The sequence below is a fragment of the Anoplophora glabripennis genome, unplaced genomic scaffold (genome assembly GCF_000390285.2).
Source record: "Anoplophora glabripennis isolate ALB-LARVAE unplaced genomic scaffold, Agla_2.0 scaffold1404, whole genome shotgun sequence".
Taxonomy (NCBI): domain Eukaryota; kingdom Metazoa; phylum Arthropoda; class Insecta; order Coleoptera; family Cerambycidae; genus Anoplophora; species Anoplophora glabripennis.
The window spans coordinates 12,823-35,322 of NW_019417480.1; the positions used below are offsets into that span (position 1 = coordinate 12,823).

At 33.1% G+C, this 22,500-nt stretch overlaps 1 protein-coding gene across 4 annotated transcripts in view; it reads left to right on the plus strand.

The window, feature by feature from the left end:
* Positions 1 to 22,500, plus strand: part of LOC108916570 (glutamate receptor ionotropic, kainate 2-like) — a 35,195-nt gene that overhangs the window by 9,286 nt on the left and 3,409 nt on the right. The window contains exons 2-8 of one of the 4 annotated variants that reach the window (XM_018722855.1): positions 3,126 to 3,329; positions 7,789 to 7,992; positions 10,472 to 10,675; positions 11,986 to 12,090; positions 15,809 to 16,063; positions 19,859 to 20,056; positions 21,526 to 21,727. In XM_018722855.1, coding sequence (XP_018578371.1) covers positions 3,126 to 3,329; positions 7,789 to 7,992; positions 10,472 to 10,675; positions 11,986 to 12,090; positions 15,809 to 16,063; positions 19,859 to 20,056; positions 21,526 to 21,727 — 1,372 coding nt within the window. Of the gene's footprint in view, positions 1 to 3,125; positions 3,330 to 7,788; positions 7,993 to 10,471; positions 10,676 to 11,985; positions 12,091 to 15,808; positions 16,064 to 18,838; positions 19,097 to 19,858; positions 20,057 to 21,525; positions 21,728 to 22,500 lie in introns of all 4 variants that reach the window. The other 3 variants (XM_018722854.2, XM_023456341.1, XM_018722853.2) reach the window with 3 other exon arrangements.

A 22,500-nucleotide genomic window follows, 5' to 3' on the forward strand; every position in this document is an offset into this window, starting at 1 on the left:
TAACTTTTTTATTTTATTGTTCTGTGGTTTGGTTAGATTCGGTCTGTATAATTTTAACTATGACAATTTGTTGCAGGTTGCCTAAATATCTTCCCTGCAAAGGCAAAAGAGTCTAATCACAAAATTGTCTATTTTAATATATTTATATAAATATAATGCGCACAAGCAGTTCTACATTTTGGTGCAGAAACGGTATTCCTAGGATAAGGGGTTTTAAAGTTAGAAAATTGAAAAAACAGTCTACTGTTATGACCTTGCTGGCCATACCAAGGTAAAAAAGTCTAATGTGGAATTTCTCAAAATCACATTATTGCAAATAGACTTTTTTGCCTTTGCAGGGAAGATATGTGAAGTCACACTAAAAGAGTCTATTGGTCAAATATGCAGTCTCTTGAACTAAACAGTAATATCTTTTCTTGTACTCAAAAGACAGTTAATGAGAAATAAAATAAGATAAAGACGAACGACAACAAACACAACGCGTTTAGGTTTATTGTTTAAAAAAGCGTTCAGAGCGAAACATAATTCAGATACAAATGACTCCCAATTTACAAAAAAATTGTCGTAACACTTTTTCTTGCTAACTTTAAAGATGGTATATTGTTTATTGATAATTTTATATTCAAAAGTACATGTGTCACAAATATAAATAAAATATAAAAAATATAAAACGAAGACAGTAAGTGAATATATAGACTGGAAGCATAACTAACATCTTCTTGTACCTGTAGTATTAACAGTCAATAAAACAATTTTAATAATAAAACATCCGTAAGCATTTAGAATTTTCAAAAGTCAGTTTCACTTGGACTCATTTATAATATTTCCGCAACAAAAATATATATACACGTTTAAGATTCCGCCTGTATATTTGGGGTATTTAATCATTACTTCACATGCAGATTGCAAATTTTTGTCTACAATATCTAAATTTTTTGAGCAACTTTTACTTTATTCCGTATAACATTTTATAGGCTAAATAGCGCTTTCACCTCGACCTATCTGCGTCCGTTTATTTAACTCCACTTGCGTACTCGACCGAAAAAGCGGAAAAGAAGGCCACCGCTGACAATAAAAAGGGGAATTGGGCACGGCCGCCGAAACTGTCAGCCTCATTGTAAAAGAAGTAGTTGCACGGAATTCCCCTATTCTTCTCCCCGTCAGCACAAACTTACGAAGATATGTTTACATCGCAGAGGAAATTCGTTGAACATGTCGCACTCACGGCTCTACTATCTGATCAAACTTCTCCCATTTCTCTTACGTGTCCTCACTTCTGCCTACTTTGTCGTTATAAGGTCTGAAACATCCGCTGGAATAGCCTTCGGATCTGCTCGGCGAGAAAATTCGTTTTATACGCCTTCCCTTTAATAGAGTTGTCCCTATTACTTCCTTTCTGTATAACGAGATTAAATAATCGTTCGTATAGATATAATTTTGAAGTGGGACTTTTAACGCAATGTGCCTTTAGGAGTAATTAATTACTGCCAAAAGTTGCTGCTCCGATTCAAGCACGGGAATGGCATTTAATTTGCATTGATTTGAAGTTGCTGGATAGTCAGCGTTCGCTACTTACACGACGTGTTGGATTCGGTTTGTATCCACACAATGGATAGTGCCTTAATATTGTTTGTACATTAAGAGACTATAGGTTTAACACTTTAGCACAGACATCGCGTAGTCCACATTGCATCCACAGAAACTCGCAGTGTATTTTTTATGGACATTTTATTTTTATTCAGGGATTGTAAGCGTTAGTTAAGACTAAACGTAAAAAACACACTTTAAACAACACGACAGTAAGACCACTCTTCTGTGACGATTTTAGCTGGGATAGGTATTACCTCCATCAAAAGATTTAGAGGTAGGAAGTTTGCTACGCTGGCGAAAATGTACATTGAAGACTATACCGAGACAGAATATCTTCGAAAGTGGTTGAAGTTCCTGATTCAGTTGCTCCGTCAGCATCAATACTATAACTGGAACCTAAGAATAAGCTACAAGGTTTTTAAATACATATTACCTTGCTTCAACGTCTGGCATAACTTCTACTGTAATATTGGAAAAGTTCAAAATTTGATGACTCCATTTGATATCTCCAAGCGATTATACATATACGTAGATAATGGAATAGCACTCTGTTCCCCTCCCCCTAACGACGTTAAGTTCGCCTAAATATTGCTAACAGCTTACATTAATTCGGACGGCGAAGTGAAGGATGAATAGTCGCTTATTCAATGTACAGTTTGGATAAGGATAAGTCCTTTGCATTTAGAGGCCGGGATTAGAGAAAATACCTGCTCACCTTGGACCTAAAGGTCTTGAGAGGACGGAATTGGGGGAAATCATGGTTAACGGATCGTGACAAAGTATGGGGTCTTAATGTAGTGATGTGCGACAGTTACGAAGTAAGGACAAAAGGACGAGTGGCTGCGATTTGTCAGGGGTATAAATTGCCCGTGGGGTTATTAGTACGGTAAATTCCTCCGGGGAATGCCTGCGGAGTTACCGAGTCGTGAATTAGTATAATCTGACGCATAAAAAAGAGCATACTGAAAAAATATTATTCTTGAAAGTCATTACGACTTTTACTAGTCGTGTTATTTTTACAGCTTTTAAAAGTATTGCACAAATTTTACATCAGTTAAGCACACAAGGTGCTCGAGAAATAGTGGACAAGCTCCCGGGGCAAATTTTCATAAAAATTCAATTTCTTTTAGACCTGCATGCATTTATAGTCTATAACCGACAACTACGAGTAACAGCGGTAAAAAAAATAATATCTCTAATGCTACGAATTAATTACAGATGTTTAAAATTATTTCAACAATTTAATTTGTTACGTAATCAGGAACGTGTTGTATTGTGACGTCATTTAGTGTGACCGAGAACACAACTTGCTATCCTATCTCTGTCATTATCTTCCCGATTCTCGATGGCACTAAATGACGTCAGAAATTAGTGAGGCAGCACTGTTTACTGTACAACGGATCCGCTATTTTAACGGAGTTTAATTCGTTTCTGAATAATCGTTTTTTTATTTCGAATTCTTCCTTTCCACTTGGAAATCTAATTTACTTCCGTTTAGAAGAAAGCGGCAAAAACAAATAAGTTGTTATTTCCAGGTGGAGTTCAAGGGGCTGAGCGGCCCCATAGAATTCAAAGAGGGCAGGCGGATTCAGTTTAAACTCGACTTGCTGAAGCTGAAACAGCACGCCTTGGTCAAGGTCGGTGAGTGGCACCCGGGGGCAGGGGTCAACATCACGGACAGGGCCGCCTTCTTTGATCCCGGCACGATGAACGTCACCCTCGTCGTTACTACGATTCTGGTGAGTTGTTACTTTCATAATTCGATCGGAACGACGTCAAATTTATGTTTCTGTACTGGCTGTCGAACTTAGTACTGCGTTTTGTAGTGTTTTTTGCATCCAACACTAAAAACATATAATTTCTGTCTCGTGTATTTTGCATTATAATTAGTTCATTGCATATAATAGCTGTCGGCCACTACTTTTCCTTTGCTGTAGTTTTAGATGGCAAATATATTGTGTTCGTAGATTACAGATAAATGATAAAATTTAGGAGTAGAAATTCAGAAGTCTCGTCATCTTGCGCCACCAAAATCACTCCGATCGGACCAATCCTGCGCCCAGCGGTCGAGACGGAAAGTTTGTTATACTAACATCTAGTATTACACTACCGATTCCTTAAACATTTTCAATGTTAAAAATTTGTAAAATAAATTAATCCAACAGTTATAACTTTTTTTAGAGTTTTGTAAAATACAGTGCCATGAAATATATTCATTTTTCAAACTATAGCATTAAAATAGATAGATATTCCACAAAATGTGCCACAATATGTAAACAACACTTTAATATTAGCATGTAATATCAAGCAGATGGTAAGCCTCATATTTTATAAGAGCCGAAACTTTAATATCGTCAAGAAAATTAAATGTATTATATATAGGAGGCAAAATTTCTTTATTTCACAAATATTCCATATTACAAAATAAGTATTTGCTTCTTGCTTACATAAATTACAAAATATACGAGGAAATATTTCACTCATATTTATGTTTTTTGTTAAGTAAAAGGAACATTATCAATGAATCTGTTCTGAATTTCTATTTTCAAAAAGTTAAAACTCTTTGTTTTGCTTTGTTCTGTCAGTTCTTATACGAATGAAATTATCGAAAAGCTTCTACAAATATTTTTTTGCACAAACAACGAAGTTATCGAAACAGTAAAGTGCAACTCGACTTCAGCGTCAACTCTTACGGTTACTTTAAAAATTTTCCGGTCTGATCAACTCCAAAATAAATTATCGTCCAACTCCATCAGAACTTTAACAATTTTAAACCAATAAACTTGGTTTATGTAACTATATCTAGATGGAAGCAAATTTGTTCCGAATTCAGACTACTGAATCGTTCGTTTACCTTCCCCTGGAATCAATAAGAGACAAATCGTAATAAGCAATTGAATCGAACGGAAAATGCACCTACAACTCACAAATAAAGTTATAGGATGTATTTTTTTTTTAGAATGCATCAGCAAATTTTATTTATTACTCGTTGCACGTACAGATCCTGATATTTATTGACTTCAACCCCTCCCCCCCCCCACTCCACACGTAACTCCTAACTTTATTGACTCAATACGCGGTCCCCTCATTGGAAAATTTGAAATTGGGATATATGACCCTTTTAACGCTCTGCCTGTGTCGATTGCTGTTTTCAAAGCGAAGGCAAGTGCGAAGTCGCCCTCTGCCCCCATTACATGAAAGATATTCGAAATGAAATTATCTCTTTATCGACCCTACACGTCACTACCGAGTTACATCGGTTCAGTTTGAATGTTTAATATTGCGAGCCGCCCCCGCAGGATTGGCAGAGAAATTGTAAATTCACGTCTGCTTGTTTTTTTTAAGAGGAAGAACAGCAGCTTGATTTATTCGGAAACATATTCTTTCAATCTCAGATTAATCTTTGACGGAAATTCACGAGAGGATAGTAAGCTCAGCTTCACAATAATTCTACGTATGGGGCATTCGTAAATAGATCATGAAAAAACATAAATTATGCGATTTTCTGAGACTCAGATATCTGTGTACGCTCTACATTATTTAAAATCTCTCGAGTACCTACTTCTAGCCATCACTTGTAATTAACAAAATGGTCTAGCATTGTTAAACATTAAAAACTTCAGTTTAACGAGGGACGTGGCTGGAAAGGCTAATGAAACTTTTAAAGTTTCAACAGGGGCATTTGTCAAAGCTGATGCCATAAGGTGCACTTGCTGTTCACTAAGAGTGTGGCGAACCAGTAATTATTCAAGACCTGAAGGCTCGATCTTTTAACAGACATTAACTTCAAAATTGTGACTTACAAAAACTTACTTTTTATCTCCAAGTACAATTAAATAGTGAATTGTATTAATCATACTACAAGTTTGAATAAAAATAGTTTATAGTACATTAGGTGCATATAGTGTACTCGATAAGTTTACTAAAATGTACTTATGTTTATGACAAAAAAAAGTTCACACAGCAAATTTAGAAATACTTGTAATATAATTATTATTTTCTGTTTAGTTTTACATTACATGTTTTAAGCCGATCGGTATACTAACAAATTGGAAGAATTGAACGCAGAAGCTTACACACAATTTTCTAGACCCAACTTAACGAAATTAGGAACATCCTTCCACATTTCCTTCGCCCACACGTGACCTGCGAAGCTGTTGCTTCTAGTTAATTTACTTCTTCATGAGAAATTATTGAGTGTCCAAACTCTCTAGTTACAAATTAGTTTAAAGACCTTCATTTTGATTAAACAGTTCCATTTTTCCAAGTTAGTTTAGCTATTTCCTGTTAAAACAGGATATCACCCCATTTTACCAAAAAATAACTGTAACAAACTACGCCCAAGACCCATTAGACATAAAGCTTGTTAGAGCACACATACCCACAGAGATAAAGCACAATAAAAACATTCATATCGTTTCATTCTTCGTTGGGTTTTCCCGGCTTGAATGGCCATGGAATGATGAGACAAGCAGAAATAAAAACAATAAAAACATGTTATTTCACTCTCTGTTGCATTCCCATGTCTCGGCAATAAATTTGTAGTCAAAATAAATTCGTTCGTTTCTAATCCATTTGATTTACATATTTTTTTATACGCCGATACAGTTTCGAGCTTCCCACAAACTTTTCTCCACGTAATCAATGAAGTGTGGTAAAAAGTAGGGTATTTGAACTCTCCCTCAATGTATTAAAAAAAGTTTAAACACAGGAAATGTACAAACTTTAAGAGGATATTCTTCAAGTAAAAAAAGGCTGAAAAGGCAGGAAGACAAATACTGACCGGATTTGACCCGTTTCCGAAATACCACAAGGATCAGTTCTTGGCCCGGTTCTTCTCTTAATTTATATCAGCGATTTACTTTGAAGTATAAGTGATTCGATTAAAAAAAATTCTAAAAGTGTACAGTGAGAAATAACATTCATTATTACTTTACCAAAAGTAATGGTACTTTCTAAAACTCTTATTTATGTTTTAGCTCTTATTTGTGTATTGTTCTACTTTATTTGGCGTGTATAAATAATTTGTATATATTGACAACAATAAGGAAAACTAGATATAGGGAGGTCAACTCATTTTATAATTTATTCTAAGATTTCGAGAATTGCGTTAACCAAATTTGGACAGGACATAGCTAATACAATGCGAAATATCGCCTTAATGCTAAAANTTGGTGGTGAAAATTCGAAATATTTGGAATTATTTAATTTTCTTGGCTGAAAACATACATAGGTATTGAATTGTCGAAACCAAGAGAGTAGCGTTAACCAAATTTGGACAGGACACAGCTAATACAATGCGAAACATCGCCTTAATGCTAAAAATGTTGTCACCGCCGTTATTGGTGGTGAAAATTCGAAATATTTGGAATTATTCAATTTTCTTGGCTAAAAACATATATAGGTGTCGAATTGTCGAAACCGAGAGAGTTGCGTTAACCAAATTTGGACAGGACATAGCGAACACAATGCGAAACATCGCCTTAATGTTAAAAATGTTGTCACCGCCGTTCTTGGTGGTGAAAATTCGAAATATTTGGAATTATACAATTTTCTTGGCTGGAAACATACATAGGCATTGAATTGTCGAAACCGAGAGAGTAGCGAGAGTTATTTTCCAGTTGTGTTTCATTTTTTTTTAGAAGAAGCCATAGGGAAATTAAATAAAAGTGCCATTCTATATAAATTGTTAAAATCATTTATTGTTCTCTTGGAGTTGACTTTGTGCTTGATCTCAGGAAATTATTAATAGATGGCGCTTTGTTGTAGTTTATTTAATTAAGCGGTAAATTTAAAATTATATTGCCGTTATGTTTTTACAGAAATGGTATTTTTAGACTTTTTTTAAAAACACTCTGAACTTATAGTCACAAACAAACACTAACTAAAAAAATCTAGAAAACCTTTTTTTATTCGAAAGTTGCCGACAATATTTTTGAAACAAAATATGGAAAATAAACTGTAACGGAGGAATTACCTATTCGAGATACAAATGAAATAAAAGCTTTTCGTCATTTTATCGCCTTTGAATGTAATAAATTCCACACGAAACAAATTCGTTCATATCTAATCCATTTTCCTCGCAAATTTTTCACGATCCAATCCGCCCCAGATTTCCCTCGGAAACTTTGCCCAGCATTTCCTTTCATAAATATTCGTTATGAGCTTGCATGTGCATGAAGTTGAGTTTATATTTAGGAGATTCCCTATGTCATGATGCACACGGGGAAGAATTTCACTGGGAACAGCCGATTTTATGGGTTTTGCATCGACATCTTGGAGCGCGTCTCTCAAGAAGTCGGCTTCGACTATCTCCTTGATTTAGTGCCCGATCGGAAGTACGGGGCACGCGATCAAAACACCGGCATTTGGAACGGCATGGTGCTTCAGCTTGTGCAGCATGTATGTAGATCTTTTTTTATTTATACACAGCAATGCAGAACCGGGTAAAAATTCGATATTAATTCGAAACCAGAGATAAAGGTAAAAATTCGAGATAAGGTCAGAGTGTGCAGTGTTTCATTGCAAAAAAAAATATTTTGTACACAGAGTGAGTCATTAAATTGAAAGCTGGTTACAGAAAAAATGCTCAGATGGTACCATGTCACCAAGACCGTACGGTAAAGTTATTTGAATTTCTTAACGAAGAACCTACTACAGCAAAAAAACGTGAATAAAAAACTCAAAAATAATAAGCAATTGCAATAATTACACTTTCTGCAATAACTCACAAAGACATAAAACTTTCTCATTTGTAGAGAAAATCCTGGCAAAGGATGGCTACAGGAAAAATTGACCACAACGTTAAACAAATTTCTTTTTTAATTTGTTTGACTATGTTGGTTTTTATACTATACATACATATTAGTTAAATAGATGTGGAATACAAAATACATTACTAAAACATTGTTTTCCCTATTCCATAACAATAATTTAAAATATTTGATCTATTTCGTCCTTCTGTTATATTACATATACACCAAAAAATTACTTACGCACAGAAACAAACGTAACATCAATTTCGTTTGATATTCTTTGAAAATATATTTTTCATTCAATTAAATCAGAAGTATAGGCACTCCAATAAGGACAACCTTAAAGAAAACTAAACCCAGAGAGGTGTCTGTTTGAGACATGCTTTTTACTCCCCAAATTATTTTTTAAACGTTGCTTAAGGCTCTTTGTGGACCAAATTGTGTTTTGGTTTTAAATGAACCCTACATCAATACATAGCATGAAATTGTAAAGCAGTAAATATTAACTAAGAGTACCAGTTTTGATTGAAAATTAATTATATATCAATTTGTCAATACATAATTGAGTTCCCTGAACTTTAAGTTGATTAAAACTGGATTTAATACGTACATATTTTTCTGTTTTTATTTTTACTTAGCGGGAAACCAATTTCTATATGGCAGGATATAATTCAATACCGACACTTCATTTAGGTCTTCGAGTGAGATATTGAGGCACATATCCGCAAATTTAGTCTTAATGCAGACTAATTTCAGTAAGGAGAAATGTTTAATAGATGTACAATCATTTCTTAATTATTAATAGTGGTATATTAGCTATTATATTGTTATTATAGAAAGAAATAACAGAAAAAGAATAATCAAAAAAATCTAATATCCATAAACCATAAGGCAAAAACCCCTCAATACAGCAAATTTTCTCTAAAAGTCATGATTTGAATTAAAGCTTTTAATTGAAATATGCTGGCATTTAAATTAAACAAGTACTTTTTGCAGTAGGGGTTAATTTATTTAATCAGATTTACGTTCAGTGTTTCCTTGAAACAATTAAGTTCAGTTGACAAAAACTTCTGTTTAAGATGTAAGACAGATCGAGATCTAGGGACGAGATGCAAATTCGATAGAAACCTGAAACTTTAAACAACCCTCGTGTTGTACAGCCAAGACCATTTGAACTATCAGACAGACAAACAAGTTCGGTGCAAAACTTTCCCCAACTAGTTCCATGGAATTCGGGTTGTTATTTGAAACAAATAAGTAATCAGAGCTTAGATATGTGCTCCAGCGGAATTTAAATAGCTTATTTTGTGCCCGCAAAATAATTTTAAAACCGGAAAGGTATAGTTTCATTAAGATAAAAAGTACGGTTATATTGACAGCATTCTTCGTGCACTTTTTTTGCTTATTTTTACTTGTCAAATGTTTCCTTGAAGTATGTACTCTTCCTCCTGAGCCGCCATTATGGGAAAACGCGAAAAGAACTAGAAAACCACAAACGCGGAACTTTATAGTTTAATGATATGGGCACTTAAGTTCATTCATCTCAGTAAGAAGCTGGAGATATTTTCTTTTCCTCAACAACTTTTATTCAAGGTTTATCGAAACACTGGTTCTATCAAATCTGTTACTGATTTTATCAACAAAACATTTTCAATATTTATTTTCATTATTGACAAGTCAAACGTTGTCACAATTTTTTAAAATTATTTGTAAAATATAGTTCTATAAGACATATTGGTAATAATTTCTACAACTTTTCCAAAGCTACACCTAAAAGAAATAATTAAAATAAGTTATAAATGCTAGTTGTAGATATAGTTAGCCAAAAAATAGCCTTGGCTTTATCTGCATCATCTATAAAGTAGTGATTAGTTTAGATTGACAATTTCAGCAATATTTGCTTGCCTTAATCGATTTCTAATCACCAGTAGAATATTTAGTCAGAAAACAACTAGAAACACTGAATTTTTTTGCTACCTGACGTTTCTTTTAAATCATTCAGACACCTTCAAGGCAATCGGTAATTTATCGACAAAGTTTCGATTGTCCTGAAGACGACTAAAACGTACGAAACATAGCCGATCTTTAAGACGCTCAGTTTTTGTAAAACAATTTTCGTTTGCTAGGAGCAGCCCTACGTAATGCTAAAACCCCAACCCAACCTAGTAGGTAACGATCGCTTCGAGGGATTCTGCATTGATCTCCTCAAGGAAATTGCCTCGATGGTAAGTTTCGAGTATAGGATAGTGTTAGTGCCTGACGGAAAGTACGGGGCTTTCGATTTCGAAACGGGAGAATGGAACGGGATTGTCAGGCAATTAATGGATAAGGTAAGAAATCTGCTAGAAAGTATGTTTTTCCTGTAGATAGAAAAGTATGATTTTTTTTAAATCGTCAAAGTCATTAAAAAACACACGATGAATAGAATGCATTTAAATGATTAGTAGAAAGTAATTAATTCTAAACGTGAATGATTTATTAATGTACTTAATAGTAACACACATGGATAATAATGTACGATCAGTCAGATTTGTTATGTTCGTTCCAAAGCAATGATTAAACGTTCACATAAAATGAACATTAAATTCTAAATATATTACAATAACTGTAAATAATAAATGACCGTCATATGTTCATTTTGCTGATTATTGTTACTAGATATTATTCTGCTAATATCAAATTACATGCATGTATCCGTATTTTCATAATAACTTTCTTAAATTTATCAAAAGTTTAAGGGTAAATATTTTGCAGTATCACATAAAGTAAATGGCTTTTTCAACAGTACTACTTCCATAACTTTTCCTCTATTTTTTTCATATTTGCTAAAAGTTTCCCTATCATGTATGAAATGTAGTCGCCAAAGCCTGTCACTTCCAATAGAATCGATTAATGAAGAGATAAACAGCATTAATAAGACCTCAGGATCAATATTCACTGACAGATTTAATATTTGAATGGTTTCACTTCACAGGCCATTCATGTTGGTTAGATAAAATACAATGTGCGATTTGAAAGGTTGAACGGTCTTTTCTATGTAAAAAAAAATTTAAATATCTAGATGCTTTATTCGAGGCTGTGCAACATTTTGAAAATTCGAAAATTTTTTTAATTTTTTTTTTCAAAAAATTACTTTGAGAAAACTATAGAATCGATTTTAATGAAATTTGGTGTATTGTTTTATTATATACTCTAAAGTTTTTTTTACCAAAATTAGAATGCCCTCGGAGCAATTAAAATATTTTTAAAAAATTATTCAAAACACTTGATATTTTGCCTTTTTTTCAATAATTATTGCTATTTTGCAACATTGGTAATAAATTTAAACATTTTTAACTTACTGTATATTGCGCAAAATTCAATTCTAAAACTTTTTTCCTGTTCAATATCCTTCCAAAATGCATAGGTTCCAAGATATAAGTAAAAAACTCAGATGAAATAGGTATTTTTTAAAAAATTTTTAAACATTTTTGCAATTTTGAAAGTGTTCCGGACCTCGCACAGATCTAGGGATCTACATTTTTTTTATTATGTGGGTTGTACTGAAGGTAATCCAGAAAAAAATGCTTGCCCCCTCTCACATCCACCTCAAAACAGATCCGCCCTGGTCTATTAATAAAATTAAATATTTTATCCTCAGAAAGCCGATTTGGCCGTGGGATCAATGACCATAAACTATGCCAGGGAGAGCGTCATAGACTTCACGAAGCCCTTCATGAACCTCGGGATCAGCATTCTATTTAAGGTGAGTAAATACCTCTGCCCTTAACTATTCCGTGCGGAATTTCTCATCAACTATATTGAAAAAAGGAAATAGGCATTTGAATTTTTGACCGGCTTGTCCCGTATATTTCGTTTATTAGACTGTCTCTCTTCAAATAAACTGCATTCTAAGAATTCAGCATTGCCAATTGAGCGAGCTGAGGTTTCAAATCATTTCTAATAATTTCAATACGCCTCGTATACCACAGAAGGAATAAGGAATTGTACAACTTCAAATGTGTTTTTTAAATCTTGTCTAAGATGCTTGGGAAATGTATTCCGGGCCGCAAAAGTGTCAATATCCTCCGGGCGGACTGCTATCGGGATAGAGTATTTCAATCTTGCTAGACATCAATTCTGTGTTCATTCCAAATTATAGGGATTGGGAAATCATAGCAGAACCGACCATTTTATCCCATATGACCGATTGCATCCTATACGTGAGTGGACGTGGTGTGGCTGTGGTTAGCAGAAAATAAAATGGGTCATTATTGAATATCCAGAACTTATTGATTATGCCTTACAGAACTTTTTATGTAAATATATTATTATGATATTCCAAGTTGAAACGTTAAATGAATAAATAGCATAATAAAATGTTGAAAATTTAGACATATTCAGGCTAGAAATGTAGAAAAAAAATAACAACAGGTATGTGAAATACTAGACATGAGAAAATAAGTTTGTTTAATAAAAAGGCAAAATCGTTAATCCGTCAAAATAAACTAAATAATGTAAAATTTTGGATTAAATAGGCTTTAAAAGGAAACAATATATAGTAGAAAGTTAGAAAAAACAACAACAATGTACATTGTTGTAAAGTCATGTATCATATAGAAACGTTGGTTTGAGGAAATTTGAAAAAAATTAAGATTTTGACAGATAGATTGACGGAGAGAGAAAGAGTTACACTTATAAATAAAATTCATGCAATAAACTAAGGCTACAATTAAAGTTTGGTCTATATTTATAAGTGGAATCGAAATTAAGTTCTTTATATAACTTCATATAGCGATTTTCAAAATATCAAAACGATGATTCAACATTGTGTGAAATTTGTTGTGTAAAAAGTATTTATAAGATGTAAAGTGATTTGTATTTTGTTAAAAAGACCTTCTAGTCATATAAAACTGTATTCAAATCCCAATTTACGTTCCAAGTAGAGTATAAACATTATTAGTTCTCACACAACGGTGGACCTGAACACATTTCAGTTATTAGTTAATTCAAACAGGAAAAGGGACATCAATGTCGTGAAACAGTATTATAATCATAGAATTAAGCTATACAGTTTAGTTAAATTATGCAAACATTTGAAAACTGTAGAATGTTTGAAAATGAACATAGAAGAAAGATATAAGTATAGAAATTTACAGAAAATTATGTAGAATCTGAATATGTAATTGTCATGCTGCAAAAACATACATAAAGGCATAATTTCCAATTAAAAAATTTCATAAAATGTCAATATAATGTATCCATAGCGGCAGGTTCTTTTGTCTTCATTTTACAAAAACTAGACAGGGCTCGTAGTAGTCGGTCTTTCATAATTTGCCAAGCTATAAACATCGTTTAGTTACGCCTAAAATAAACATAAACATCGCTTTATATATTTTTTTTTTCCTTAAGCTGTGTATACCATATTTTGTACCATAAATATTGTCTACTCCCAATTCTAATTATTCACAGATTTATTATTATTTATCAATTCAGTCCCTGTCCTTTTTACGTTTACGTGAAGGCTGTTGTCCCTCGAAAGCATTTATATTTATATTCCTTTATTTTTCTGCTTCGGTAAAGTTTTCCGTAACGTACAGCGAAGTGATAACTTAAAGAAAAAACATTCCAGTTCCCTCAGGTGAAATATTATTTGTGTCAGATTATGGTCAGACTTGGTTATCTGTTTATTTTTCCCAATCTCATCTAATTCATTCGCTAGAATGATTCAGACAAAACGACAATATTTTCCTTGCGCGCAATTTTTTTCTTCCGCACGACTACGTTGACATTTTCTACTGAATTTATGTCATAAATACCTACCGCTATAATTCAATACGGCGGCTTTGCTTCTAAATAAAAACAATTATTATTTTTCTGCGTTACATTTTAATAAAAATAAAATAAAACTGTTGCTTCAAATGCTATGGGAAGAATTCTGTAGAGGACATTTAATTGTTTGAAGTTTTTCTAATAAGAGGAATTTTCGTGGTATCTCCTAAGAAATAAAACTTTTTTAATATAGGTATAAATACATTTGCCGCAAAAGGCTCCTTTGATATTTGTTTTAAAAAACTTATTTAGCAGTAATATAAGTTCGTGGTCTGTACAATTATTTTTTTCAAATTCTGTTGGCACCATCTGAAAGAACATTCCAAAAACATAAAGTCGAGTCGGTTTGATTTACAGTTTTACTTAAAAATCGAGAAAATGCATTTACGAAATGAAAATCAAGAAACTGTAAGGTTTGTAAATAAAATTTTATATATTCCTTGACGTTTATCTTTAATCATAAAAAGATGTTCTTTGAAATGGACATAATTTGATTTAAATTCGTTGATTATCGCAGTTGCAGTGCCACTAAAATCTGAACGGATCAATTCAATTGTTTCCAGTTCCATGATTTTAAATTGTGCTTACATTTCCCAAATTTACCTTTATCAGATAAACAACCTATTAGTCCAGGGAACCAAAGGTTTCCCTTTCGGATGAAACCGATTGACGTGAAACTTGGATTGTAAGCAGAAAATAGCTCAAGAAACAAAAGATATATAGTGCCGATGAGCGTTTTTGCCTAAGGGGTTAAATATAAAATATTGAAAATAACCCCAGGAATCGGTAAAGCATTATTAAGCAAAAAGTACCGTATGAACATTTTTCGATAAGTCAATGTTTAAGTTATTGGTGATTGAAAACCTACATTTTTTATTAAAAAAGACGTTTTTCAGTAGTTTTTCTCGAATAACTCGGAAAATAGACATTCCATGAAAAAAAACATCACGAAGAAAATGAAGCTTATAGAAAAAGAAAAATATTGAGTTTTTTTTTTCATTTATGTAGGTGCAATAGGTGCTAAGATACGGCTGGTTGAAGATAATTTCATGTCCGCCAGAAACTAAATTGGAAGCATTTAACGTAAAATAACTAAAAAGTATACTAGTTTTCAAAAAAATGCACAGAACATTTTTTAAAGTACTTTAAAAAATCTTTAAAATTAACTTGACTTTAAGTCATTAGCATAAAAATTAAAAGAGTTATGATCAAAAAAACTGTTAATTCGCTTTTTCGTAAAAAAAAATCAGTATAAAAGCTGAGCGCTGATAAAAAATCGGATCTATCCGAAAGTATTCGGAGGTTTTACCCTATTTTTCTCTTCGTTCCCTGGACTATACAGAGTGAGTCAAAATTTACTGCCCAGCTTACTGTAATTTTCACCATTCAGTTTTTGTCCGGCCAACTTGATTAGTCAGTCGAAAATTGCGCATTCATTGAACTAAAATTTATTCGAAAACGGCTCCGCTTTCGAGATTTTAGTATTCTACATTTTTGTTTTATTTTTTATTTTAGAATATATATCCGGCCGCTGGGGAGTGAATTTTGACTCACCCTGTATATAAAAATTATAATTGCGAGTTTATTAAAAGATTGTGGTGACAAAACAATGTCTTTATTTATGTTTTTTTTTATTTTCATATGCGACACAGGTGCCGACTGACAAAGAATCTGCTTTTTTCACGTTCCTGGACCCTCTAGGATTAGACATTTGGATTTTCGTGGCTGGCGCTTTCTTTATGGCAGGCTTTACCATATTTACCCTAGCTAAATTCACGCCTTATGAGCTGGTGAACCCGACGCCCTGGAAACACACCGGTCACCTCGTTAATCAGTTAAATATATCGAACAGCTTCTGGTTCGCCACGGGGACGTTACTCAGGCAAACCTCCGGTGTTAACCCCCAGGTATTCCGTGCAATATTAAGGAGGTTATTAAACGGCTCAACACTGAAACTCAAAACCCACAATTGTATGCTGCGGATAACGTGGAATCGTTGTGTAAATGTAAATGTGTACCCAGCCACAATATTATTGGTAATAGTGCCAAGAAGCTTATATCCCTGTTAAACTTATGACTATATAGTCGATTAATTTTCCATAAACCCCAATTTTTTTTTCAGAACCGGAAAGGATTTGTTAAAAGTACGTGAAATGCATTAATAATATGTATTTTCTATAAACTGCGAAACGGTGCTTAGTGATAATAATTTAATTTTTTAAAACTTGTTGGGAACCTCTGGAATCACATAAAAAGATGTGAACGATTGTGGCCATACATAGCGTGCCATTTGCTTTTTTGTTCAGTCTTTTATAGTGAACAGAAAAATTGCAGGATCAATTTTTTCATTAGGGAAATGTGGGTTCTTGTTGTTTAAGTATAGCGGTTTGAACAAAGACTTATTGCAACCAGAGCCAGGCGAGCTGTCGATAAAGTCAGCGCTTCCAAAAATGTTTTCGCACCTCGATCTTCAAATACCCTCCCTTTGTTTGTTGTTTGTTGGCACTTTGTATAATTTTTTATTCAATATCATTCAAAATCAGCTAATACAGCAAATTATTTAAGCTTTATTTAAACTTTTTAAATATTTTTAGATAGGTACGTTTACAAAACATATTCCAGTGGAATTTGATATCATATGAAAAATATTCTCATTTAAGTTTTAAGAAAAAATCATTCCTTTCGCATATACATGAGAAAAAATAAATATTCTTACATGAAAATTCAATTTAAAAAACCTATACATAAGTAAGTTTGATATGTGATATATGTATATTAAAATACTAATCTATGATTTTCAAATTTCAACATTTCAACTAATAAATTTCAAACACTAGCACTAGAAACATGTTGTTTATAGGATTTATACTCTTTCAAATTTTCGTTTCATAAAAAAAACATTGCCTAACTATTAGTAGTCGATATTTTCACCAAATTATATAACACCATTTATACAATCCCGTATCTACGGCACTGGAAATTGAAATGCAGAACGTGGATATTACCCTACAAAATTTTGTAAACATATTACTATGCGTTTCTAAAATATTTAAAAAATATATATTTCTGTTAAAAAAATGTTAAGGCCCATATCTCGAATACCGTGCATTTACCAAGATTTATATATATTTTTTGCGTATTCTCACCTTAAAAATGTAGCCTTAAAATACATATGTGCATTTCTTCATAGCACCCGTATACAGGGTGGAATAAGTATGACTGCCATAACTTCAGCATAAGGTACCTAGAGTAATCATAAATGAACAAAAAAGTTGTATATTACAGGGGCGTAATATTAACAGTTTTCAAAATAAGGCGAGTATTAATATTGGAAACAGCGCTACACAGCTGATGCACACGACGTATGCATGCGGCAGACTTATCCTACGGAAAAAATGTAAATAACTATTATTGTGAAACATTTACTAAATTTCAAGACAATTGTTTTCCAGTTTTTAAATAAATAAAATAAAATGTATCGATTTTGTAGTACGAAGATAGTGTTATGCTTAAATGTTATCTCGAATTTTAGTAATTATGAATCCCTTGAAACAGGCACTTAACTTTTAATCAAATTATGAATTTGGAAGATATGTAATTAAAGTACCCAAAGATTCACGTCGTCCAAATAATCATAGGTATTAAAAAATAATTTAGGGACCAAAAAGCAAAATTCAGTAATATTTAAACGCACAAGTACAAAACAAACTACAACATATGCTCAAAATGTTCACCACCATTTTGGATGCACGCACGACACCTTCGAATCCAATTTTCGCGCACTTGCTGGAAAACACCTCAAGAAAAGGAAATAGTGGTACCCAAAAAACACTCAGATACGATCTAATTCCAGATACCAACTGAATTGCATATTGCTGGACAGCTTAGTACCTCGTGTTATCTGACGCGCCGTTGTCACATTGCTCGTTATGAAATTTATGGAATTTTAAATTTATTCGCTAATTATTTTTTTTGAAAAAAAAAAAAAAAAGTCAAAAAAGTGATAAACATTGTATTTTATGGTATTCTTCGTTTATTTTAATGTTTATATCGTCTGTTAAAATTAAGACAGTCAAACTTCTAATACCCTGTAGAAACGGTGCATTGCCTTCATATGTTGGTGACAATTATTGCACTACAGACACATTTTTTTTTAATTCGACCAGCGTTGTTTTCCGAGCTGTACTAGCCCCATGAAATCATTAAAATTCTGAGCCTCCAGACTGAGTATACGTGTACGTCTAGGTGAGTGCCATCAATCATCCTAATCTGCTATCTCCATTTATTTTTTACACCGTTTGCAAAATTATGTTTTTTGCCTGCGACATTGAACGACGTGCTTTGATATACAAAATAGGCCCCATAATGCAGACTTCAGAGTACAACGGCAGATATGCAGGCAATTTAAAAACTTTATGGCTGATACTGTATTACGAAAGTAGGAATACGAAACCATATTCACCGTCAAATAATATGTATATACAAAAAGGGCTATTAACCTTTTTCATTCTAGAAATTTTAGTAAACAAATATTTATTTTGGGAACAAAACCATAATTGAAAATTTCACCAACCAATCAAACAATGTTATTTTAAAACGTTAGTCTGGACAACACATTTTTAGCAAATGAAGTATTAAACTAAAGAAACTTATGTCACTACTCATCGGCAATTCTGTTGAAGGTGCCAGAGAGCCAGCAAGCGAGGCTGTTCTCTTTCATGAATCCCTTGGCAATGGACATTTGGTTGTATGTCCTGTCTGCATACGTCCTGGTGTCTATAACGATGTTCGTAGTGGCGAGATTCTCGCCCTACGAGTGGCACAACCCCCATCCCTGCGAGATAGACAACGACCTTGTCAAAAACCAATTCTCCCTAGCGAACTCGTTCTGGTTTACGATAGGCACGCTGATGCAGCAGGGGTCGGACTTGAATCCAAAGGTACCATGGCGAATATATTGTACTTCTTAATAACAGAGAGAAACAATATTACCATAACATACCAAAAAATGTCTCCACCATAGATAGTACAATATATTAGAATACATAAGCACTCATATTTTTAAACATGTACTGCAATTTGACCCTTCTACTATTACCTGCATGTTCAATAAGCACCTGTTCCCACATTTTTTTACTTTAACCTTTCATTTTTCTAATTCAACAAGTGGCAGTCCGTTGCAAAATAATAAGTAGTGTTGAAAATATGGGTGCTTATTAAACATGGTAGCTTTGGGCGTCAGGTTTCAGTGTTGAGTTAAATTGTAATACGTGTAAAGATGCTACGGTCATTCGCCAAACAAATGAGTCAAATATTTGCAGATTATTTGTATAAAGACATATTTTCGAATGCATCCATATGCACCATCCACACGATACGGCATTTGCGACAATTGGCAAGTGATCGTATCATCTAGAGCGGCCTTAATTTTGTAGTATTGTTATTTTAACATGTATAAGTAATAATTAACATTCTCAATCTTTTTCCCTTTTTGAAATTGCTGGGTTCAGCAGTTTCATATTTGTTCAAAAGTAAGTCAGTTAACAACTTTTCACGTAGAGAAGAGGAAACAGATTGGGTTTACAAATCTACAAATTAACCAGAATTTGTATATTATGTTTCATTTGTCGAGCATGATCTGATACTTTTAATGCAACAACCGTTTGTTACCGTGTTTGAAGTAATGTTATTGATTTATCCAGGCAACATCGACGAGAATCGTAGGCGGCATTTGGTGGTTTTTTACCTTAATTATAATATCTTCGTACACAGCTAATCTAGCGGCCTTTCTCACAGTGGAGCGCATGATAACGCCCATCGAAAACGCTGAAGATCTGGCCGGACAAACGGAAATTCCCTACGGTACCCTCGAGAGTGGATCCACAATGACTTTTTTCAGGGTACGTAATTACTCATTTGTTTTTTCTTGTCAGTCCCACACAGAACGTTTCCAGTCATATTATTTTCAGAGACTAGTCTTTTTTACATTTAAATAAAAGATTCCTCTCTTACTGATACTGACAAGAACAGTATGTTTTGCTGGAGCAACTTCATATTTTAAGGATTCATTTATTCATAGTTGTTTTTAGTTCGCCATAACTTCACGAGACTTAAATTGAGGAAACGATTCTACCTAGAACAATATCCAGAATCGCAACCAATTTAAGTAATAAATTTCGTTTTCTGTGTAGTTGGAAGTTTTCCTGTCAGGGGGATGTAATCGTATTAAGATAGTCAGAACAATTCAGAAAGTAGATAATAATCTATTTAGCAAACTTTATATAAACGAATCGGATAAATTCCAAATAAAGATTAGGCTCCAATCGCCTTCAGATGAATAGGAATCGATTCGTGATAGGGGTTACTTATTTTACTACTGTTTTGAAAATGTTTCGTTGACTTCAGAATGAGGTTAGTACTTAATATTTGAAGTAAGTACTGGAAGTTTCCTGCTAGGAAAGCAATATTTACTTTTTATATGCAGCAAAATTTTCAAAAATTTCAACTTAATTTATGAGAAGAGAGAAGCAATGTTTAATTCTCTTTTCGCTGATTATTTCGTAATAATATACTCTCATCCCATCATTAATAACTTAAATATTTAATAATTAAATAAACTTTTTCGCGCTAGAAATCAGCTTCTTATACAGGGTTCTTCCCGGTAAGTGGCTTATTAGACGTTTCAGAGGAACCAAAGACAATATGACTCTGAATTTTGTTTACGGGAGTTATCAGATATGTTCTCTTCAATGAAAATAATGCCCTTAACGTGGCACTTCCGGTTATTTTAAATGGAACACCTCATATATTATTGCATTATCGACAAGATAAATTAAAAATAAGTCAAAAATGTTAAAGTTTCCCTGTACCTAAATCTAACCGTTTTCGAGATAATCGTCATTTTACAAAAATTTTGACAGATGCAAGCGTTTCGAAAATTCCTTATATCTTTCTTCGTTCTGGAAGCTTTCAGTTGCTTTTCGGAATTCACAAAGGACATAAGATGCACTACCTTTCCCTATCAAATTTACCTGAAGAAAATTATACTAAGTGTCCCATTTTTCAAGTTACATTTCGAAAATTTAAAAGGTAGCTTAGGAAGCTTTAACATTTTTGACTTATATTGTCGTTAGTGCAATAATATAGATGGTGTTCCTTTTAAAATAACGAAGTTGGCACGTTAATGGTATCATTTTCATTGAAGAGAACATATCTGATAACACCTGTAAACAAAATTTCAGAGTGACATTGTCTTTGGTTCCTCTGAAATGTTTAATAGGCCACTTACCGTAAAGAACCCTGTATATTTCACATATTTAGTATTCAAAGCGAAGGGTTTCGTTCCAAATCAATGCCATTTTATCTCCAGGATTCCATGATTGAAACTTACAAGAAAATGTGGCGATTCATGGAAAACCGAAAGCCATCGGTATTCGTGTCGACCTACGAGGAAGGTATCCAGCGGGTTTTGCAAGGAAATTATGCGTTTCTTATGGAATCTACGATGCTGGATTTTATCGTTCAACGTGACTGCAATTTAACGCAAATCGGCGGATTGTTGGACTCGAAAGGTTAGTTAGTAAGGGCGCATATGACTGTGTGAGCAAAAAAAAATTGAAAACTTGTACAATCAAAAAAACATTTTCGAGTTTTGAGTATCTTTGTACAGATTATCTTGAAAATTTGCAAGTTCTTATTTTTAAAGTGGTATTTACGAATATGGTCTATATTCTTGATAGTTTTGAATGATTTTTTTTTAATGATCCAATTATATGCAGTATAATGTCGCTAGCCCTTCAGGTTATATGACTGGAGTCGCTCATACAAAACCATTTTGTTTTGTCTTTTAAAATACAGAATATAGAAACAAGAACACTGACAAAAAAGTATTTGGATCAAATCAGCAGATAGTTTTAAATGGAATTATTTGCCGTAAATATTATTTTATTCTAGGTATTCAAATGTATATACTTTCCTCAAAACATGTGAAATATTTGCTGCAATCTATAATTTTTCTTAGAATTTATATTATTTGTAAATATATATAATTTAGTTCAAAAATCTTTTATAGTTTTGAAATTTATTATCTCGGACTTTAGCTACAATATCTCTTACAGTTCATCATAAACTGGAAACTACCAATTCCTTAAAATATAGTATGTATATTTAAGATTTAGTATTAATGTAGAAATTATTCAAGACAAATGTCGCATATTATAATCAAACTTATGTTTTCTTGAAAGAAAATTGTAGCAGGTTACAGAATGGCTAGGTGGAAAGTAGCACGGTAGATGGAGCCACTTACGCTCTGTATATACATATCTCCTTGTAAGTAAGGACACTA